This window comes from Gigantopelta aegis, chromosome 5 (assembly GCF_016097555.1).
Source record: "Gigantopelta aegis isolate Gae_Host chromosome 5, Gae_host_genome, whole genome shotgun sequence".
NCBI classification, from domain to species: Eukaryota; Metazoa; Mollusca; class Gastropoda; order Neomphalida; family Peltospiridae; genus Gigantopelta; species Gigantopelta aegis.
In genome coordinates this window covers 22,264,810-22,286,714 of record NC_054703.1, presented here as the reverse complement: position 1 = coordinate 22,286,714, position 21,905 = coordinate 22,264,810, and the positions used below count along the sequence as shown (strand labels likewise).

At 39.4% G+C, this 21,905-nt stretch overlaps 1 protein-coding gene across 1 annotated transcript in view; it reads right to left on the bottom strand.

Annotated features, from left to right (window-relative positions):
* Positions 1-21,905, bottom strand: part of LOC121373007 (C-type mannose receptor 2-like) — a 52,531-nt gene that overhangs the window by 3,948 nt on the left and 26,678 nt on the right. The window contains exons 2-4 of the mRNA XM_041499449.1: positions 7,619-7,712; positions 6,220-6,450; positions 1,543-1,637 (exon numbers count right to left, since the gene is read on the bottom strand). Coding sequence (XP_041355383.1) covers positions 1,543-1,637; positions 6,220-6,450; positions 7,619-7,712 — 420 coding nt within the window. The remainder of the gene's footprint in view (positions 1-1,542; positions 1,638-6,219; positions 6,451-7,618; positions 7,713-21,905) is intronic.

Sequence of the window (21,905 nt, the reverse complement as noted above, 5' to 3'; positions counted from 1 at the left end):
AGTTTGTTTTGTTTAACAACACCACTAGAGCACATTGATTTATTAATCATCGGCTATTGAATGTCAAACATTTGGAAATTTTGACAGTCATAGAGAGGAAACCCGCTACAGTGTTCCATTATAAGCACCATGCCACAGACAGGATAGCACATACCACGGCCTATGATATACCAGTCGTGGTGCACTGGCTGGAACGAGAAATAATCCAATGGGTCCACCGACGGCGATCAATCCCAAACCGACCGCAAATCAAGCAAGCGCTTTACCACTGGGGTGGACCCCCCAACCCCCCCCCCCCCCCCCCACACACACACAAAAAGTACTGCGATGCTTCAAAGATATGTGGGCCGCCATGAAAATAAACTTGCCATGTGACAGATGCTTCTTATTATCGGGGGGGGGGGGGGGGGGGGGATGTATCCCAGCGGTGAAGCGCTCGCTTGATGCGCGGTCGGTTTAGGATCGATTCCCGTCGGAGGCGCCTGGGCTATTTCTCGTTCCAGCCATTGCTCCACAACTGGTGTAACAAAGGTCGTGGTGTGTACTGTCCTGTCTGTGGGATGGTGCATATAAAAGATCCCTTGCTATTAATGGAAACCTGTAGCGGGTATCCTCTCCCAGACTATACATCAACAGTATAAAATGTTTGACATCCAATAGTCGATGATTAGTAAATCAATGTGCTCTAGCTGCTTCGTTAAACAAAACAACCTTTTTTATTTGCTCTGCTGGGAAGCTCAGATAACTGAGGCGTGTGCTCAGGACAGACTGCTTGAATATGAATTGGAAGGAAGGAAATGTTTTATTTAACGACGCACTCAACATATTTTATTTACGGTAATACGGGGGCGGACATATGGTTATGGAACAAACATATATTGAGAGACGAAACCCGCCGTCGTCACTTCATGGGCTACTCTTTTCGATTAGCAGCAAGGTATATTTTACATGCACCATCCCACATACAGGATATCACATACCACGACCTTTCTTACACCAGTTGCGGAGCAATGGCTGGAACGAGAAATAGCCCAATGGGTCCACCGACGGGGATCGATCCTAGACTGATCGCGCATCAAGCAAACGCTTTACCACTGGGCTACGTCCCGCCCCAACGAACATGAATTGGATGTAAGAACGGAAAATATATGAAATGATAATGAAACAAAATTAAAGGGACATACCCTAGATTTTAAACACAAAGGCATTTTGATAAATGAAATCATACTTTACTGAGATTTTATTGTTAGATTTATCAATTTCCGTACATTCGAAGTGTTTTTGGTCATCCTGGTGGTTTTAATATCACAAAATGCATTTCTCATATTTTTAAAAACGCACGTGCGTCTGAGAAGTAACAGTTATGAAGTCGAGTTTTAGTCTATTTTTAGAGGATATTTCACCATTTCAAAGTCACAGACTCATGTTTCACTCAATTGTAACTTTATCCAAATGTGTTACAAATGTGTAGATTAACTAAACTTAGTGTTAATTTTCACGGGTTGAATCTGAGGTATGTCCCTTTAAATGTACATGTAGTACCTTGCCTTCATCCCATGATCGGATCGCTGATTTCGGTGAAAACCAGTAACAGCTGTTTTCGTATTTCACAAAACCAGGCTGACATGTGTCTGAAACTAAATAGACGTACTATTATTTTCTATCAACATCTTTTTAACACAGAATATCACGCATTTTATGAAAAAACAGCCCTCCCACGTTGTTAAAATGGAGAATAAGTTAGTTTTTTTCGTTTAACGACACCAGTAGAGCACATTGATTTATTAATCATCTGCTTTTGGGTGTCAACCATTCGTTAATTGCAACATATACATTTAGTCTCAGGGAGGAAATCCGCTACATTTTTCCATTGTCACGTCACGTCATAAAGCTTAACGTGCATATTCAGATCAAGCTGTCAGCGCAGCCTGTCAGTGGGAACAGGTGTTGACCCATGCCGTCTCCTTCGTTCAGGACAGGATTTGTCATTAGTAGCTCTCTTGATGCGCGGTCGGTCTGGGATCGATCCCCGTCGTTGGGCACATTGGGCTATTTCTCGCTACAGCCAGTACACCACGACTGGTATATCAAAGGCCGTGGTATATGCTATCCTGTTTGTGAGATGATGCATATAAAAAATCATTTGTAAAATGTAGCGGGTTTCCTCTCTAAGACTGTATTGCGTAATTACCAAATTTGTGACAAGCAATAGTCGATGATTATTAAATCAATGTGCTCTAGTGGTGTCGTTAAACAACCCCATTTTTTAGCATGTTAAACGAAGGCAATTAGACCAATAATTCCAAACCTGACACAACAACATCGAATCAACATCTAAAGACAAATTACTTTACTAAATTTAAATTGCTCCAAAAACTGTGCCATCCTTCTGAAATTCAGAACGTGCAATCATTATTTGCTTTCAGAATCAGGATGCTGGAATAGTACCGTGTCGAAAACAGACTGTGTAGACTGCGCGGAGATGTTAAAAAGAACACAAGGCACTATCTTTATAGCTGTTTGAATTGTAGTTTTAGAGCATTGAGAACGCAAGATACTGACAACAAAAAGTCTCCAATAAATGGCGGCCATCTACAAATCAAGAGAAAATTTTCCAGATATAGGCACGGATACATCACAAGCATTAATAAAATATAGATATAGCAGTTATAAATTGTGGTCTGAGAGCATTTAGAACTCACATATATTGACAAACCTGTTTCGTAAATGGCGGCCATCTTGACATCAAGATATAATTTTTTCCCAAAGCACTGACAGATTGGCTTATAGGACAAAATCTAATCACAGGACCTACAGAAACAGCAGGGGAAACGTTGACGCTTTTATCCAACTCTGTCCACATGAATCAGCTAGGCAACTGGACTATTATGGAGTGTCACCATAGAATATTTGTTTAAATGTCAATAAACGTAGTGCAGTGACATCGATTAATTGACATCTAATTTGCAAAGTTAGCAAATTCTGAAAGTATATCAGTCTGAAAAATATCACATACTTTGATACACTGGATATATGCTAGCTAAATATATGTATATATATATATATATATATATATATATATATTATATATGATATATATATATATATATATACATATTGTTGTGGCCGCGTCCCAAGGATATTAACAAAGTCCAGAGAATACAAATAAGATATCCACAGATGACAAAGACGTAGTGTTCCAGTTTTCAGAATTATAAATTTATATAACGGTGATGAGTAAATAGAAATAAAGTTAATGTTCACAGGTAAGTTTCCAACATATAAATGAATCTCTTCCTTTCAGCTCTAGTTATATCAAACCAGTGAGAATTGTATCTCCAATAAATGTCAACTTCACTGTAGCTTACGGTTACTTGTAATTATTCCATAAAACATGTTAATTAGAGATGGTATTATAATAAAATTTACTTAAGAAATACAAGTTAAAATTATTCCAGAGTCGGTTTAATTGTATGTAATGTTAGGTAATGTAATACAGTTGTAAAGTTAGACAAGGGGAATTGAATTTACAGTTTGGGATGTCCGAGAAAGAATGCTGACGTCCATTGGCGTCGGACTTTTATAGTTTTTGAGAAGTACCACGTGGCGTCATAACAGCCGATCAGAAATTACGTTACGCTTGGAAGAGATCTACCTTTAAAAAATAAATATCATTTCATTTAATAATTACGTTATGCACTCAATTGCCCAATAAATAAAGTAATTGCTTTTTGGTCCAGCTTCCGTTTGCACTTTACAGTTTGTAAATGCACACTCTAAATCCTAGAAAATTCAACTTTTGTAAATACGTCAGTTTAGCCCATAGCAAAATCATTACCAACTTGAAATAATTAATTCTGGAAATTTCTAAAGTGCATAAACATAAAACTAACATTTCTTAATTGTTTTTTTAGTCTAAAATTGGCGTAAAACAATTTTACAGAAAAAACCTTTAGAATATTTATAAAAAACGACATTATTAACCAGGCACAAAACACGCTAATTCTCCATAGCAAATACATTGGGAATTCAAGCTAATAATGCAAATAAATTCTAATGTGCATAAATATGAGACTAGTATTACACAATTGCTTTTTTGGTCTTATTTCAATCTAAAATAGTTTTAATGAAAAAGTCTTAGGGATTATTGTGAAAACGACATTATTCACTAGGCACAAAGACACGCTATAGTGCATTGCAAATACATTGGGAATTCGAGTTAATAATACAAACAAATTCTAATGTGCATAAAAACGTGACTATCACTATACAATTGTGTTTTTTTTGGTCTAATTTCAATATAAAATAGTTTTAATGAAAAAAGCATTTGGGAATATTATAAAAACAGCATTTTTATACTGTTGTTTACAAACATTGTGTACCGATATATCAGACCTTAGCAACCAGTATGTGTAAACAGGTTCTCAGCGTACAAGGATATAGTTCCTAAAAGCACTAATATTACAGTAATCAGTTTTACAGTTATTATCTAAATTAATTAATAAAATGATTTACCATAATGTACAAACAATATTAGGATTCGTTTAATTAAGAAAATAGCTAATCGATCGTACAAGTTTTGGAGGAAAATAAACTCTACTGAAGAGCAAGGTCGCTCTCAGCAGTCATGTCAAAACAGTCGATCAAACGGAAATGTATCCCAGGTTTATTTATGAGCCCATGGGATGTTTTCAGTGTGTAAGTACACACACTTTACAGTTATTGAAATATTTACATCAATAATATTAATGTCAACGTTGTGTTATAATTTGTATATGCACAGGAATTTGGGAATTAAATAAAGTCGAAGACCGCAAGACCAAAACACGGACGTCAAACATTAAATTAACACATTTAGCGATAGTAATATACTAATATCCCATACATAAATTACGGCAACTATTTACAAACATAATTTCATACACTATAAACATATTATTATGAAATACAACTAAATGTAGCTCGCATGGTGCATCCAAACGATCACTAATAACAATAGTTGCGCAATTCCGTTTTTGCCTTAGTGCGCGACACGACAAATGACACTACTAAGAATTTCATTAAACAATAACTATAATAAATGGCATAGTTCCAAACATTACAGAATACAAGCAAATATGCAAATAATTACTGCTAAATGTAAAAATAAATATTTTGTTTTGTCCAATATTAAAATTACTTGAGAAAGGTCCACGTCACAGCACACAGTTACGAAAATTGTTGGGACAGCCAACCGGCCTCGGTGGCGTCGTGGTAGGCCATCGGTCTACAGGCTGGTAGGTAATGGGTTCGGATCCCAGTCGAGGCATGGGATTTTTAATCCAGATACCGACTCCAAACCCTGAGTGAGTGCTCCGCAACGCTCAATGGGTAGGTGTAAACCACTTGCACCGACCAGTGATCCATAACTGGTTCAACAAAGGCTATGGTTTGTGCTATCCTGCCTGCGGGAAGTGCAAATAAAAGATCCCTTGCTGCTAATCGGAAGAGTAGCCCATATAATGGCGACACCGGGTTTCCTCTCAAAATCTGTGTGGTCCTTAACCATATGTCTGACGCCATATAACCGTAAATAAAATGTGTTGAGTGCGTGGTTAAATAAATCATTTCTTTCTTTCTTTCTTTGTTGGGACAGCCGTGACAATATATAAAGTATGGAATATTTCCATTCCAATAACACTAACTACTATATGGAATGAAACGTACGCGCAGTTTTATTTGAAAATGTTAACATTGTCGGCAATGACATTTTACTGCGTGCGACGGAACCTGTTGGATTAAATTTTAAAAAAAGGGAAACATTTAGCAGCAAGGTAGTCTTTATTTCTGAAATCTGATCTTCACTATGGTGGCTGATTTTTGCTATGTCGCAGTTTCGCTTTGTCGTATTGTCATGTTTTCGTTCCAAATTTGTCGCATTTTCGTTTTATTCTATTACATTTAACAGCGACAAAGCGTAACCGCGACATAACACAACCCAGTCATCAAAATTCACACGTGTTGTTTCTATACTGCTTCACAAGTCATTTTCTAAAACTGTTCACAGATGAATCATACGCTTAATGATAGGCGTGCTCAAAAACATAGTGTTATATGGGAACGTGAAAAGAGTTCAGATCAGATCATTATTTTATTAAATCTAGCGGCGACATAGCGAAAACGCGACATGACACAAGCCAGTAATCAGAGTTCACACGTGTTGTTTTCATACTGCTTCACGAGTCGTCTTCTGAGAGTGTTCACAGATGAATCCTGTTCTCTTGTTACATTTCGCGTCATTCCAAGGGAAGCCAGATTTGGCTCTCAGTTCTACGCAGTCCTCCTCGTCTTTGTTATCTGGCTGGCGATAAGACCAGTTGGTGTAGTTTACAGGTTTATGTGATCCGGTTGACATCCACTGAAACTGACCTTCAACTTGTTGATCGTTTGCCCCGATCCAGTAATCAGACTCTAAGAAAAACAGTTTCAATTATTATTTCTGTTATTTCAGCTACATTGTATGATGACCTAGATGTCAAATGAGCGATTTTGTAATGGAGCTATGCGTATGACGTCACACGAGTGACGTCAAAAGTCATATCCTGCTACTATAGGTATATGGCTTTGCTTTATTCAATCTAATTAATTTTAGCTCCACTATTTCCTTTTTGATTTAACCCGTTGAAGGTCATGTCCAGTTGACCTTTCATTCGACCAAACAAAACCTTACTTGCAAAATCATGCCAGTGATTTGAAAACAATTTGAAAACATTCGGGATTATGCCGAGGCTATACGAAATGATTCAGGTGAATTACGAAGTATGCCGGAAACCAATTTCAATATATGGTATAGATATAACATCTGTTTATACTAGTATACAATCCAGAGTTTATTGCTACACTACCCCCCCCCCCCCCCCCCACCCCCACCCCACCCACCCCTGTTTTTTCATTGTTAAAATAGATCAACAAGTTCGCCTATTGCATAAATAGTCTCGCCCAATATTTTTAGAATTTGCATGCTCCCGAATAATGCTATAAAGGTCGAAGTGTAATTCGTCGATTGTTTAATTGTTATTTATAGATGAAATGTCACCTGGACATGGGAGTCCACGCAATGCTGTTATAAAAGTTTATATAAAATTCGTCTCAAGACAAAAAAAACCCCAAAAAACCCGTGATGTTATAGCCATAAAATCTGTTTATACTACTATACAATCCAGAGTTTATTACTAACATTTCCCCTGTTTCTTAATGTTGAAATAGACCAACAAGTTCGCATATTACATAAAATAGTCGCGCCCGATATTTCTAGAATTTGTATGCCCCCGAATAACGTTATAAACGGCTAAGTATCATTGGTTGATATTTAAATTGTTATTTATAGTTGAAATGCCACCTAAACCTGGGTGTCCACGCAATGCTGTTAGATCTACTGGTAAACCAGTAGAGCTAATTTTAATCAGATTGGCACAAACGCCTGGACACACTATATGTAGTTCAAATACACATCAGTCAGCTCAGTCACCAGTTCCGTTTTGACGCGAACGGACTATTATAAACAATGTATGATTCACATCAATATAAACATTCTATGTGTGGTTGTTTTGATTAACTCTAAATATTTAAGCATACTTACTCGTTGTACTTTGTAACAGATGTTCCCGGATGAATTTGTCTTCTTCAGCTGACGTTATGATGACAAAGTAGGAATTAATGCTTTGGCAATATGCCTAAAATAATATATATATATAGGTATATATATATATATATATATATATATATTATATATATATATTTATATAGTATATATAGTAATATATTTGTTATCACTATTGGACATAAAGTGCTCAACACAATGTTAGTGGAGCAGGTACACTAAATTTTAGTATTCACTAATAACTCATTACTCGGAGTTTCAGGCTCCTCGCCTTCATCAGATGAGTGTTTATAATTGTGACAGTTAAGGTGACGTCACGCTGTGTGTACGCGGCGGTGCGCTCCTGACGTCATGGCACGTCAGTCGTGAGACTCTCGGCTTGTTGCTGTGGCGGCATTTTGATATGAGTTCTGTCCTTTTGTTGAGTAGCTTGTTTCCTTTTTCAAATAGTATTGAGAGCTTCTCCTCGATGCACAGGTTGCATTGTCCCGAGCTGCGTTTCCGTGTGTCCGATTTCCTGACGATTTCCCAATTGATGTGATAGGCGGTTTTTTTTTTCGTTTGAGTTCCCAGATGTATTTTGACAGTTCTGTATCTTTTTCATAGCGTTCATATTTGAAAGATTTAGTGTGGTTGTTAAACCTCTCCTTGAATGTACCTCCAGCAAGACCTATGTATGATCTGACAGTCTTACCAGATGCCACGTTTGCCCGGTATACGAGGGAGCTAGTTTGGCAGTTGCCGTTCATGGGGCATTCGTTCTTCTGTCTGCAGTTACAAGGCTTTTTTTGTGCGGGATCGGTTGAGCTCTGGGTGATTTTCAAAGCAGACAGAATGAGGAAAATGCTCATCAAAATATTCAAAGATCTTGGCCTAAAGATCACCATCCAGTCCAACCTGAAAATAGTCAACTATCTGGACATCACCCTGAACCTTGAAACTGACTCCCACAAACCCTACAGGAAACCCAACAACGAACCCGTTTACATCAACGTCAGCTCAAACCACCCACCCGCAATCACGAAGCAAATACCAAATTCAATCGGCAAAACGAATTTCCCCTTCTGTCTTCCCATGAAGACTACTTCGCGGAAGCTGCACTAGGGTACAACAAAGCGCTGAGGGCAAGTGGCTACACAGTAAACATCCAATACGACCCGCCTAAACATAGAGAACAACCAGACACAAAGAAAAGGAAAAGACCCAGAAAAATCACATGGTTCAACCCCCCCATCAGCAAGAATGTGAAGACAAACGTCGGTAGCGTGTTCATCAAATTGATATCCAAGCATTTCCCAAGTAATCACAAGTACCACACATTGTTCAACAGAAACAACCTGAAATCAGCTACAGCTGCATGAAAAAAGAGAAGAGAGCAATAATCAAAAGCCACAACACGAAAATCACCCAGAGCTCAACCGATCCCGCACAAAAAAAGCCTTGTAACTGCAGACAGAAGAACGAATGCCCCATGAACGGCAACTGCCAAACTAGCTCCCTCGTATACCGGGCAAACGTGGCATCTGGTAAGACTGTCAGATCATACATAGGTCTTGCTGGAGGTACATTCAAGGAGAGGTTTAACAACCACACTAAATCTTTCAAATATGAACGCTATGAAAAAGATACAGAACTGTCAAAATACATCTGGGAACTCAAACGAAAAAAAACCCGCCTATCACATCAATTGGGAAATCGTCAGGAAATCGGACACACGGAAACGCAGCTCGGGACAATGCAACCTGTGCATCGAGGAGAAGCTCTCAATACTATTTGAAAAAGGAAACAAGCTACTCAACAAAAGGACAGAACTCATATCAAAATGCCGCCACAGCAACAAGCCGAGAGTCTCACGACTGACGTGCCATGACGTCAGGAGCGCACCGCCGCGTACACACAAGCGTGACGTCACCTTAACTGTCACAATTATAAACACTCATCTGATGAAGGCGAGGAGCCTGAAACTCCGAGTAATGACTCCGAGTAATTTAGTTATATAGTGAATACTAAAATTTTATATAGATATATATATATATATATATATATATATATATATATATATATACATAGAGAGATAGAGAGAGAGAGAGAGAGAGAGAGAGAGAGAGAGAGAGAGAGAGAGAGAGAGAGAGAGAGAGAGAGAGCAAATGACCCATCCACAGCAACACATACCATTTGTATACCATTATTAACCGAGTTAATAGAGTAAATTATCACATGGGTTTATGGCATGGATATCATGGGTAAGTTATAGGATAAATATATAATAATAATAATAATAATTTCCCCAAGTAACAGTGTAAAAGATGTCGCAATTTATCTATGGCCGCGCACATTACTTTTATGTCACCATTTATTTTTATAACTGAACATTTAGTGTTACACAACCCCCCCCCCCAGCCCGAATACCTCACCCCCGGCAGAACAAGATTAGAAAGCATCATTCTCAATACTTAGTGTGTGGGCAATAAGAATTACGATACTACTGAAACATTTCTATCTGGATTTGACACCTATGTTAATAGCGTTCGTACTTATCGATTGGGAGTATGACATTTTCACCCTAGTCAAGACGTTGAAAAGATCCATATATAATTTTAAAAAAATAAATAATAATAATAAAAAAAATCCTGGTGGTACGATTTTGCTTAAAATTAACAAAAGTTCGTTTTGTTTAACAACACCACTAGAGCACATTGATTTATTAATCATCGGCTATAGAATGTCAAACATTTGGAAATGTTGACAGTCATAGAGAGGAAACCCGCTACAGTGTTTCATTATAAGCACCATGCCACAGACAGGATAGCACATACCACGGCCTATGATATACCAGTCGTGGTGCACTGGCTGGAACGAGAAATAATCCAATGGGTCCACCGACGGCGATCAATCCCAAACCGACCGCAAATCAAGCAATCGCTTTACCACTGGGGTGGACCCCCCCCAACCCCCCCCCCCCCTCCACACACACACACAAAAGTACTGCGATGCTTCAAAGATATGTGGGCCGCCATGAAAATAAACTTGCCATGTGACAGATGCTTCTTATTATCGGGGGGGGGGGGGGGGTGTGTGTATCCCAGCGGTGAAGAGCTCGCTTGATGCGCGGTCGGTTTAGGATAGATTGCCGTCGGAGGCGCCTGGGCTATTTCTCGTTCCAGCCATTGCTCCACAACTGGTGTAACAAAGGTCGTGGTGTGTACTGTCCTGTCTGTGGGATGGTGCATATAAAAGATCCCTTGCTATTAATGGAAACCTGTAGCGGGTATCCTCTCCCAGACTATACATCAACAGAATAAAATGTTTGACATCCAATAGTCGATGATTAGTAAATCAATGTGCTCTAGCTGCTTCGTTAAACAAAACAACCTTTTTTATTTGCTCTGCTGGGAAGCTCAGATAACTGAGGCGTGTGCTCAGGACAGACGGCTTGAATATGAATTGGAAGGAAGGAAATGTTTTATTTAACGACGCACTCAACATAATTTATTTACGGTAATACGAGGGCGGACATATGGTTATGAAACAAACATATATTGAGAGACGAAACCCGCCGTCGTCACTTCATGGGCTACTCTTTTCGATTAGCAGCAAGGTATATTTTACATGCACCATCCCACATACAGGATATCACATACCACGACCTTTCTTACACCAGTTGCGGAGCAATGGCTGGAACGAGAAATAGCCCAATGGGTCCACCGACGGGGATCGATCCTAGACTGATCGCGCATCAAGCAAACGCTTTACCACTGGGCTACGTCCCGCCCCAACGAACATGAATTGGATGTAAGAACGGAAAATATATGAAATGATAATGAAACAAAATTAAAGGGACATACCCTAGATTTTAAACACAAAGGCATTTTGATAAATGAAATCATACTTTACTGAGATTTTATTGTTTAGATTATCAATTTCCGTACATTCGAAGTGTTTTTGGTCATCCTGGTGGTTTTAATATCACAAAATGCATTTCTCATATTTTTAAAAACGCACGTGCGTCTGAGAAGTAACAGTTATGAAGTCGAGTTTTAGTCTATTTTTAGAGGATATTTCACTATTTCAAAGTCACAGACTCATGTTTCACTCAATTGTGACTTTATCCAAATGTGTTACAAATGTGTAGATTAACTAAACTTAGTGTTAATTTTCACGGGTTGAATCTGAGGTATGTCCCTTTAAATGTACATGTAGTACCTTGCCTTCATCCCATGATCGGATCGCTGATTTCGGTGAAAACCAGTAACAGCTGTTTTCGTATTTCACAAAACCAGGCTGACATTTGTCTGAAACTAAATAGACGTACTATTATTTTCTATTAACATCTTTTTAACACAGAATATCACGCATTTTATGAAATAACAGCCCTCCCACGTTGTTAAAATGAAGAATAAGTTAGTTTTTTTCGTTTAACGACACCAGTAGAGCACATTGATTTATTAATCATCTGCTTTTGGGTGTCAACCATTCGTTAATTGCAACATATACATTTAGTCTCAGGGAGGAAATCCGCTACATTTTTCCATTAGGTCACGTCACGTCATAAAGCTTAACGTGCATATTCAGATCAAGCTGTCAAGTAGCCCAGTGGTAAAACGCTCTCTTGATGCGCGGTCGGTCTGGGATCGATCCCCGTCGTTGGGCACATTGGGCTATTTCTCGCTACAGCCAGTACACCACGACTGGTATATCAAAGGCCGTGGTATATGCTATCCTGTTTGTGAGATGATGCATATAAAAAATCATTTGTAAAATGTAGCGGGTTTCCTCTCTAAGACTGTATTGCGTAATTACCAAATTTGTGGCAAGCAATAGTCGATGGTTATTAAATCAATGTGCTCTAGTGGTGTCGTTAAACAACCCCATTTTTTAGCATGTTAAACGAAGGCAATTAGACCAATAATTCCAAACCTGACACAACAACATCGAATCAACATCTAAAGACAAATTACTTTACTAAATTTAAATTGCTCCAAAAACTGTGCCATCCATCTGAAATTCAGAACGTGCAATCATTATTTGCTTTCAGAATCAGGATGCTGGAATAGTACCGTGTCGAAAACAGACTGTGTAGACTGCGCGGAGATGTATACGAATGTATTATACTATTTCTTACATGTCCTAAAAAACTAGGTTTTAAACAAATATTAACATCGTTTTCGACTAAAAGTTATTTACAGCCGTTGCACTTGTAGCTCACAGACCCATGATTGTCAGGTTAACTATACGTCACAATGTAATCGATTTCTATCGTGTACTTTTTCATTGGATGTATGGCTGTCTGTGTGTCTGCCTATGTGTGTGTGTGTGTGTGTGTGTGTGTGCCCCCCATGCATATAGCTGAGTTAAAGAACATCCTTTTATGGATGTCTCAATAGCTCAGAAGGTATCGTGGGAAGTCTACAATTTGCGGGCGATTCGGTGCCACAGGTTCGAGTCCCACCAAAGGCATGGGACAATTTGTGAGGCCAGAAAGTATTTAATTATCCCCTACGCCAGTGCGTTAATATCTATGCATGTAACAGTCAACCTCGACATACATACACTATATAGATATTCATACATCAATACACACATACACACAATCACACATGCACACATATACACATACACGCACAGACACACATTTTACTAAAATTCAATTAGTTTATACTTTAAGAAGAAGAAGAAGAAATGCTTTATTTAAATATGCACTCAACTCATTTTATTACAGTGACATGGCGTAGGACATATGGTTAAGAACCACAAAGATAATGAGAAGAGAAATCTGATGCCGCCACTTTATGGGCTACTCCTACTGAATGAGCAATAAGTGGTCTTTTATATGCACCTACTCGCAGACGGGGCACTACATAGCACGTCGTTTGGTATATACCAGTCGTTTTGCACAGGTTGGAACAAAAAATGTCCAGTAGTAGCCAGCTCCATCGAGAGTTCGATTCTGCGACCCAAACACCTCAGGTGAGAGCTCTACCGACTGAGCTTAAATCTCGCACCTGCATATATTTCAATAATCCGATTTTCGTCAAACTGTTCATTAATAAACTATAATCTTCCTCATTACATGAGCTTTTTTTCATACATATTTACGTTTCTTTTTGTCAACTGCGACATTGATAGTTAGGCTTTCTGGCAGAAAATAAATTGAGGGTACATACTAAAAACATCACAGACCATACTAGAGGGATTGGGTTTGGAAATATTTTTAAATTGGACGCTGCATTTTGTCCACTTTGACACATTTTGAACAACAGTTTCCTTACTATGATTTATACAAAATTACAATATCACATATGCTATACATATATTAATTGACAAAATTTAAGGGTACGTAATGTTACCCTCCGTACTCTGTGTTCAAAACCCTGATATTGTTCCCCTCCAACCCCATTACAAAAGAGGAAAAGTCATTGCAAATATTCCAGACTTTCTGCAAGGTCAGAAGACTTCAGCAGCATCATGGCGTGTAGATATGGCAACATGAGATGTATTTCGATCTTTTAAAAATACGAGAAGCTGCCATTCTGGAATTGTTTGTCTTACAACACCTGGGCACATTTTAAATTATGGCTGTTTGGTGCCTAACATATGGTTGTGACACTTGGTCTGGATAATGAGGGAAGAAATCTGCTCCCACTACATTAGATATTTCTATATTTCGAAAAACAGCAAATAATCTTTATGTGCACAGGCATAGTATCAACTAGCACGGTATTTAATGTATAACAAGCATAGTGACTGGTTGAACGAGGAAGACCCAATGAGTCCACCAAGGAGGCTCGATCACATGACCCAAAAGCAAGTCTATTGATCACTCTACGACCAGGCTAGATATGACCCATAAAACACCTGACGTTATTCTCAAATGGTCCATTCCGCTACTGTGTGTTCCAAAGCTGGTATATCAAACGTGGTATAGGCTACGCTATTTGTGAGTGCGAGTAGCAAAACTATTTGCTGATAGTAAAAAGGAGAAGCCTATGTGGCAGTAATGTCTTAAATACAATAAACTCAACAGCCTCAAATTGAACCAATGCGGTGCGGTGTCGTGCACACGTTTCTCTCCATTATTTTGTTATTACAATTCATGTCGGTGTCTTATTACAATTCAAGGCAGCTCTCGTTATTACAAATCAGGGCAATTCTTTATTACAATTCGTCAGCTAATTTATTACAATTCTGGGCAGTTTTATTACAATTCAAGTCAGTATTACAATTCAGGGCAGTTTTTATTATAATTCAAGACAGGTATTACAATTCAGGTAATTTATTACAATTCAGGGCACTACAGGTGCGTAGCCAGACAAAAAATAACATTACGCACGCCGAAGTCGTGACCGAGCGGGGGGATTCGCCATAAGTGTTTTGTAACACAAAGCTGAACATTATTTTGGTGAGACAATATGCGAGCAAATGCCGTACCCTCTTAGCGTTACTAGCAAGCAACTATAGTGTGCTAGCACAAGCTTCAGGGATGTAGCCAGCACATTTTTAACTTTACACACGAAGAAGTCGTGCCCGAGCGGGGGGATTCGGGTGGAAATTTTGAAACTCAGGACGCCTGTAGATGCATTCTGAGCCTTTTCTGAAGCATTTGTTTTCTATCTTTTTTCAAGTCAATTTTAAGAGGATATTTTATACAAGAATTTAAATTATGAGTTACATGTAGAGTTTTTGTTTTCATTTTTTGTTTGTTTCTGAGACCAGACCTGGTGCGTATAAAACTTATAGAGTCTAGAATCGAAACTCTAATAGAGTCTGATACTCTAATGTCACGACGACGCCAAACAACTTGTATGCGTATGACGTCATTAGAGATTGGGTCAGGATTCTAAAAGTTTTATAAGCACGGACCCAGTTGTCTAAGTAGCTGTTTTGGAAAAGTCACTGCAAAAGCCAAAAGATAAAGCATGTAATGCTGTACAACGTAAAGCAGCAGTGTTGCTCAATCCCAGACAGAATCCTACAACAGCATTCGAAACACCATTTTAGACTTACGTAGCCCATTGATTAATGTGATGCGCGGTCGGTCTAGGGTCGATCCCCGTCGGTTGGCCCATTGGTTTATTTCTCGTCCCAGCCAGTGCACCACAACTGGTATATCAAAGGCCGTGGTATGTGCTATCCTGTCTGTGGAATGGGGCATATAAAAGATTCCTTACTACTAATGGAAACATGTAACGGGTTTCCTCTAATACTATATTTCAAAATTACGAAATGTTTGAAATCCAATAGCCGATGATTAAATAAATCAATGTGTTCTAGTGGTGTCGTTATACAAAACAAAGTTCATTTTTATGTTTAACCGTTCAAAATAACTTTCGGATGTTTTATAAACATAAAGCTAGTGGTCTGGTAGTGTTTTTGCTATGAATGCGTTTTTATTTTCAATATTTGTTTTGCTGCGATGGAAACATAGCCATAAATAATAAATGCTCTGTTTGCGCAGGCCTACTCTAAAACCGTTCAAAATAATTGCGAAATTTGTTTAGAAAGTAGATATAGTATATAGAGGAGAAGGTAATATATTACATTTGACGGAACTGCAACATATTCCAAGCCAGAACATTCACTGGGAGTTCAAAGTTGTCAGTGTCACAGTAGTAACCTTAAGTTTGTAAATATAGTAGAATACATTCCTGCCCGTTAGATACCATTTATCTCACAACGAGTTGTTTTAAACAAGCGACATCGAGTTTGATATGTTTTTAATCAACGAGTTGTAAGATAAATGGTATCTAACGGACACGAATGTATTATACTATTTCTTACATGTCCTCAAAAAACAGGTTTTAAACAAATATTAACATCGTTTTCGACTAAAAGTTATTTACAGCCGTTGCACTTGTAGCTCACAGACCCATGATTGTCAGGTTAACTATACGTCACAATGTAATCGATTTGTATCGTGTAGTTTTTCATTGGATGTATGACAGTGGTGACCTAGTCATCACCTAGGAGCAGCCAGTCGTATGTCATGAAATTGTTAACACATGTGCTATCAAAAATAACGCATGGTGTTCTCACCAACGGATGTGTAAGAAATGCCAATAGTCAAGACAAACTGGGAGAATAATTATAAGATACGTACGCTATCAAATTGTACATAGTCATTACTAGCCTATTAATATATACTCTGTTAAAAAAGAAACGCATAGGTGATAGGGAAAGAAGAAAGATGTTTGATTCTACAAATTATCGTGTTTTTGTTTTTTTACAATGTTGCTGAATGACCATGTTTGTTAATCTTCCTGGAATGGAACAACATGCCCAAATGCACCTTAAAACAAATTTAATGCACGTTGTGGGACAATTGCAGGAAATCGGTGTGAAATGGTCAGATTTGGCGAATGCACGTGAAACTCGGGGAAACGATTGGGGTAGTGATGTGTATTTAAAACTGCAATGCTCGCAGTGATGCCTCATTTCCATTTCGACGTAGACGAGTTACAAGATGTCAAGGCTAAGCCTGCCGAATCGAAACATTGCAATAGGCCGTCACATGCTTCCCATTTTGGATCGACAGAGAGAACTCATTCAGCAGAACAATGCCAGGCCGCATACGACACGTGTAACAATGGATTTTCTACATAATGAGAACATTAATGTGCTGCCATGGCCATCAAGATCGCCAGATCTCAACCATATTGAACATTTATGTGACGAACTTGACAGACAGACAGACAGACCCGGAGCCTCAGACGTTTCCGCAACTGACACATGCACTGCAGGAAGAATGGGCTAGGATTCCACGTGCCCGGATTCGCAGATTCATTTAGTCGTTTATGCCAAGGAGATGTCGCGCAGTGATTGCTGCTGCTGGTGCCCACACAAGGTACTGATTTCAGTGCCCTCGTGCGACGCTGTTTGGTGACGAAAACGCCTCCATAGCAAGAACATTGTCACACACTCATGTCAAATGTGACTGTGATACGATGATAAATAACGAAATTATGCCACTTTGTATTAAAGAGATAATTCCATGAATATTTCGTCTATGCGTTTCCTCTTTCAATGCATTTTATTTTTACCGTTTAGCGGCTGAAATAGCCGCGCGGGTAAAATCCGAACCAATGGAGAGGCAGCCTTAAGCTATGTTTCCATTAATGCGGTTGTGGTGCGGGTGCGGTCCGGGTACGGGTGCGTTAAATATCGCACAACATTGTTTTTATAGTAAGTGTTTCCATTAATGCGATTTCCGTCCGGCGCCCGCACGGAAAAGCATGCGATTTTTTTCCGATCGGATCATGGAGCGATTCCAGCTAGCCCGCATAAGAATCGCACAGAGGATTTCTCTGAATCGTGAGGCTTCCCCCAAAAATGCGAATTATGTCTCGTGTACTTCCAATGACATATGATGTTGAAAAACGTATCGAACTTCTACTAGACGAAATTTAAAGTGCGTTTATGCCAGTACAGATCCCCATCATCGAAATTTACATATATATATATATATATATACTCTTCAAAAAAAGAAACGCAAAAGGGTACAAATGGGTTATAACTCCGATTTTATGTTTCCTACCGGTTCATGCTTTGTGAATATAAGGTCATTGCATGTCCCAAACACATTCCCACGGTTACATTCGATAAAACGCGCTACTGTACAATAAAGTTCCAAAATGTGAATATTCGCAAAAACGCAGCCACGTGCAAACCATGTCACCACTGCACGTGCGTTGTCTGCACGTGCAACATGAACACCGACAGTATAAAAGTGCAGGGTGTTCGCTTGCCTGGCCTCTGTATCTGGCCGACAGTTGACAATCCAGGACATGCCACGTCTCAGTGAACCGCAGAGAAACAATGCCATCGGCCGACTAGACGCAGGCGAATCCAGAACGGCCGTTGCCAGGGCATTCCATGTGTCCCCAAGCACCATCTCCAGACTGTGGGACCGTTACCAGCAACATGGATCAACACATGACCTCCCTAGATCCGGTCGACCACGGGTCACTACCCCCGGGCAGGACCGCTACATCCGGGTACGCCACCTTCGGGAACGATTGACTACTGCCACCTCCACAGCCGCAGCAATACCAGGTTTGCGCAGGATATCCGACCAGACCGTACGGAACCGCCTACGTGAGGTAGGAATTCGTGCCAGACGTCCAGTTCGAGGTGTCATCTTAACACCACAACACCGTCGACTCCGACTGCAGTGGTGCCAGATTCATCGACAATGGCCTCAACTGCGATGGAGACAGGTGTGGTTCAGTGACGAGTCCCGATTTCTGCTCCGACGTCATGATGGAAGATGTCGCGTGTATAGGCGTCGTGGTGAACGTTATGCGGCAAACTGCGTGCAGGAAGTGGACAGATTCGGCGGGGGTAGTGTCATGGTGTGGGCAGCCATCTCACACACTGGCAGAACTGACCTGGTCCACGTGCAGGGCAACCTGAATGCACAGGGCTACATTGACCAGATCCTCCGGCCACACATCGTTCCAGTTATGGCCAACGCCAACGCAGTGTTCCAACATGACAACGCCAGGCCTCACACAGCACGTCTCACAACGGCTTTCCTACAGAACAACAACATTAATGTCCTTCCTTGGCCATCGATATCACCGGATTTGAACCCAATTGAGCATCTATGGGACGAGTTGGACCGACGCCTCCGACAGCGACAACCACAGCCCCAGACCCTGCCCGAGCTGGCAGCAGCCTTGCAGGCCGAGTGGGCCACCATCCCCCGGGACGTGATCCGTACTCTGGTTGCTTCAATGGGCAGGCGGTGCCAGGCAGTTGTCAACACACGCGGAGGCCACACCCGGTATTGACTCCAGATGACCTTGACCTTGGTGGTGTGTCCTATCACTTACTCACAATGGACTAGAGTGAATTGTGAACAATTCTGCAACATTTGGTAATTATCGGACTCACCATTCAATAATTAAATCAATTCTCCAAATGTTACGACAATGTGGTTTTGCGTTTCTTCTTTTGAAGAGTATATATATAGATAGATAGATAGATAGATAGATAGATAGATAGATAGATAGATAGATAGATATAGATATAGATATAGACAGACATACAGACAGACAGGCTGGCTGGCTGGCTGGCTGGCTGGCTGGCAGGCAGGCAGGCTGGCAGGCAGGCAGGCAGGCAGGCAGGCAGGCAGGCAGGCAGGCAGGCAGGCAGGCAGGCAGGCAGGCAGGCAGGCAGGCAGGCAGGTGGCAGGCAGGCAGGCAGGCAGACAGACAGGCAGACTGATTGATGATGATGATGATGGTATATATATATATATATATATATATATATATATATATATATATATATATATATATATATATATATATATATATATATATATATATATATTGATACATTGATTGATAAAAGGTTATCCCACACAATCCGGTGTTTGATAACAAATATATGAAGGTATTTGATGCGAAACCGAATGCGATTCGAACATTTGGTCTTCGCATTAAGCAGTTTTTATCAGTTTTCAACATTGATTTAACAGACATTTTGGAAACGCCTTCATATTTTCTTTTGCCATCTTAGTGTATCAAATGGAAATTTTAACTGACTTTAATTTCAAGTATTTGGTGTATGCATGTTTTAGCACTCTTCGTGCAATGGGCGAGCAAACGTTCACACGTGAGCAAATGGACATTTTAACTGACTTGATAAAGAAAAGTTAAGTCTATATAAGTACTCCATCTTTAATAATAATTGCTGCTTGAAAATTCAACGTCCAAGACATGACAGGTGCAATAATACTACTAATAATAATAATAATAAATTTAATATTATGTTATTATTATACACGCATATCAATGGACAGTTGATAAGCACAACCATCTTTTTTATGATGCCTTGGGTTGTTCGGTCCCTCTTACCCACCCCTGCCTACGGACCTGTGATGGCAGTAAAACATAATCGGTTCCGTGTGACTTTGTTGTATTCTACACTGGCGTAGCCAGGATTTTAGATTAGGGTAGGGTGGGACAACCCACACTCTATGTATGTATGTATTTTATAAAATGTAACACAATTTAAAAAAAAAAGGTTTGGTTGGAGGGGGCATGATCCCCACTCACCCACCCTGCTACGCCACAAGTACTATACAATGTAATAATAAATTGTTGTATTGCCGTTTCCGATAAAACAGCATAGAATAATATTATGAGTGTAGGCTTCTCGGTATTAAGTCCTGCATGATATCACTAAAGTCTATAATACATGATACATATTACATGTCATATTTGACATATATTTGCAAAATAACAACAACCAAAGAGATATATAAGAATTCAAATGAGTAATATTTATTGGAATGTTATGTATTAAATAGTAAAAGTATAAATAAATCCACATAAGTGGCAGACTTTTTCTATTTCATCTTTAGGTATAGGTCTACTTTATGGTTTGTCTGGTAAAACATGCTAAATATATTCATCAGTGTAAATAATGTTGCGATAGACAGACACACGCACACACACAACACACACACACACACACACACACACACACACACACACACACACACACACACACACACACACACACACACACACACACACACACACACACACACACACACACACACACACACACACACACACACACACAAACAATGATCAACAAATAAAAACCCCACTCCCCTTCTTTAACCTCTTGATTTAAGCTCCAGGCTAAATTTTGATAACATTTTGTGTTCTCCAGGTAAAGATGGTATTTTCAGTATTTGAGCTCGGGGCATAGTTCTTCTGTGGCGTGCCTGCTAACCTGACTATGACCACCAGTTGATTACTAGTGCATATTCACATATACAATATAGACACTTTGATGACTAACAATTTATTTTGCTTTGTTTAGTTTCCGTTTTAGTCACTGGCACAATGTCAATTAATGATCACTTGTATCTTTCTAATAATCAACTGTGTTGTTGGTTTATGTTCTGTTCTGCCATTGGTTATGCTATCAAACACAGATATCGATTATAGGAACATTGTGAAACATAATTGGACGAGCTCGATTGTTGTATACAGACCACTCAGGAGACGACACGAAACTAAGTACACATCTCGGAGTGTGGTTTCCTGTGATCAGTCCATGATTAAAGACACTAACGACAACATTTTAATACAAAGTATGTTTTGCACAGTTATACATAAAGCTATAATTGACTTAATAGTGATGACTATTTTCATAACGGGAGTAATCTCATACAAACAAAAATTGTTTCGAAAAGTGTCCAGTATTCCAGTGAAAGAGAATGCTTGCGATCTCTGGAAAGATGTTG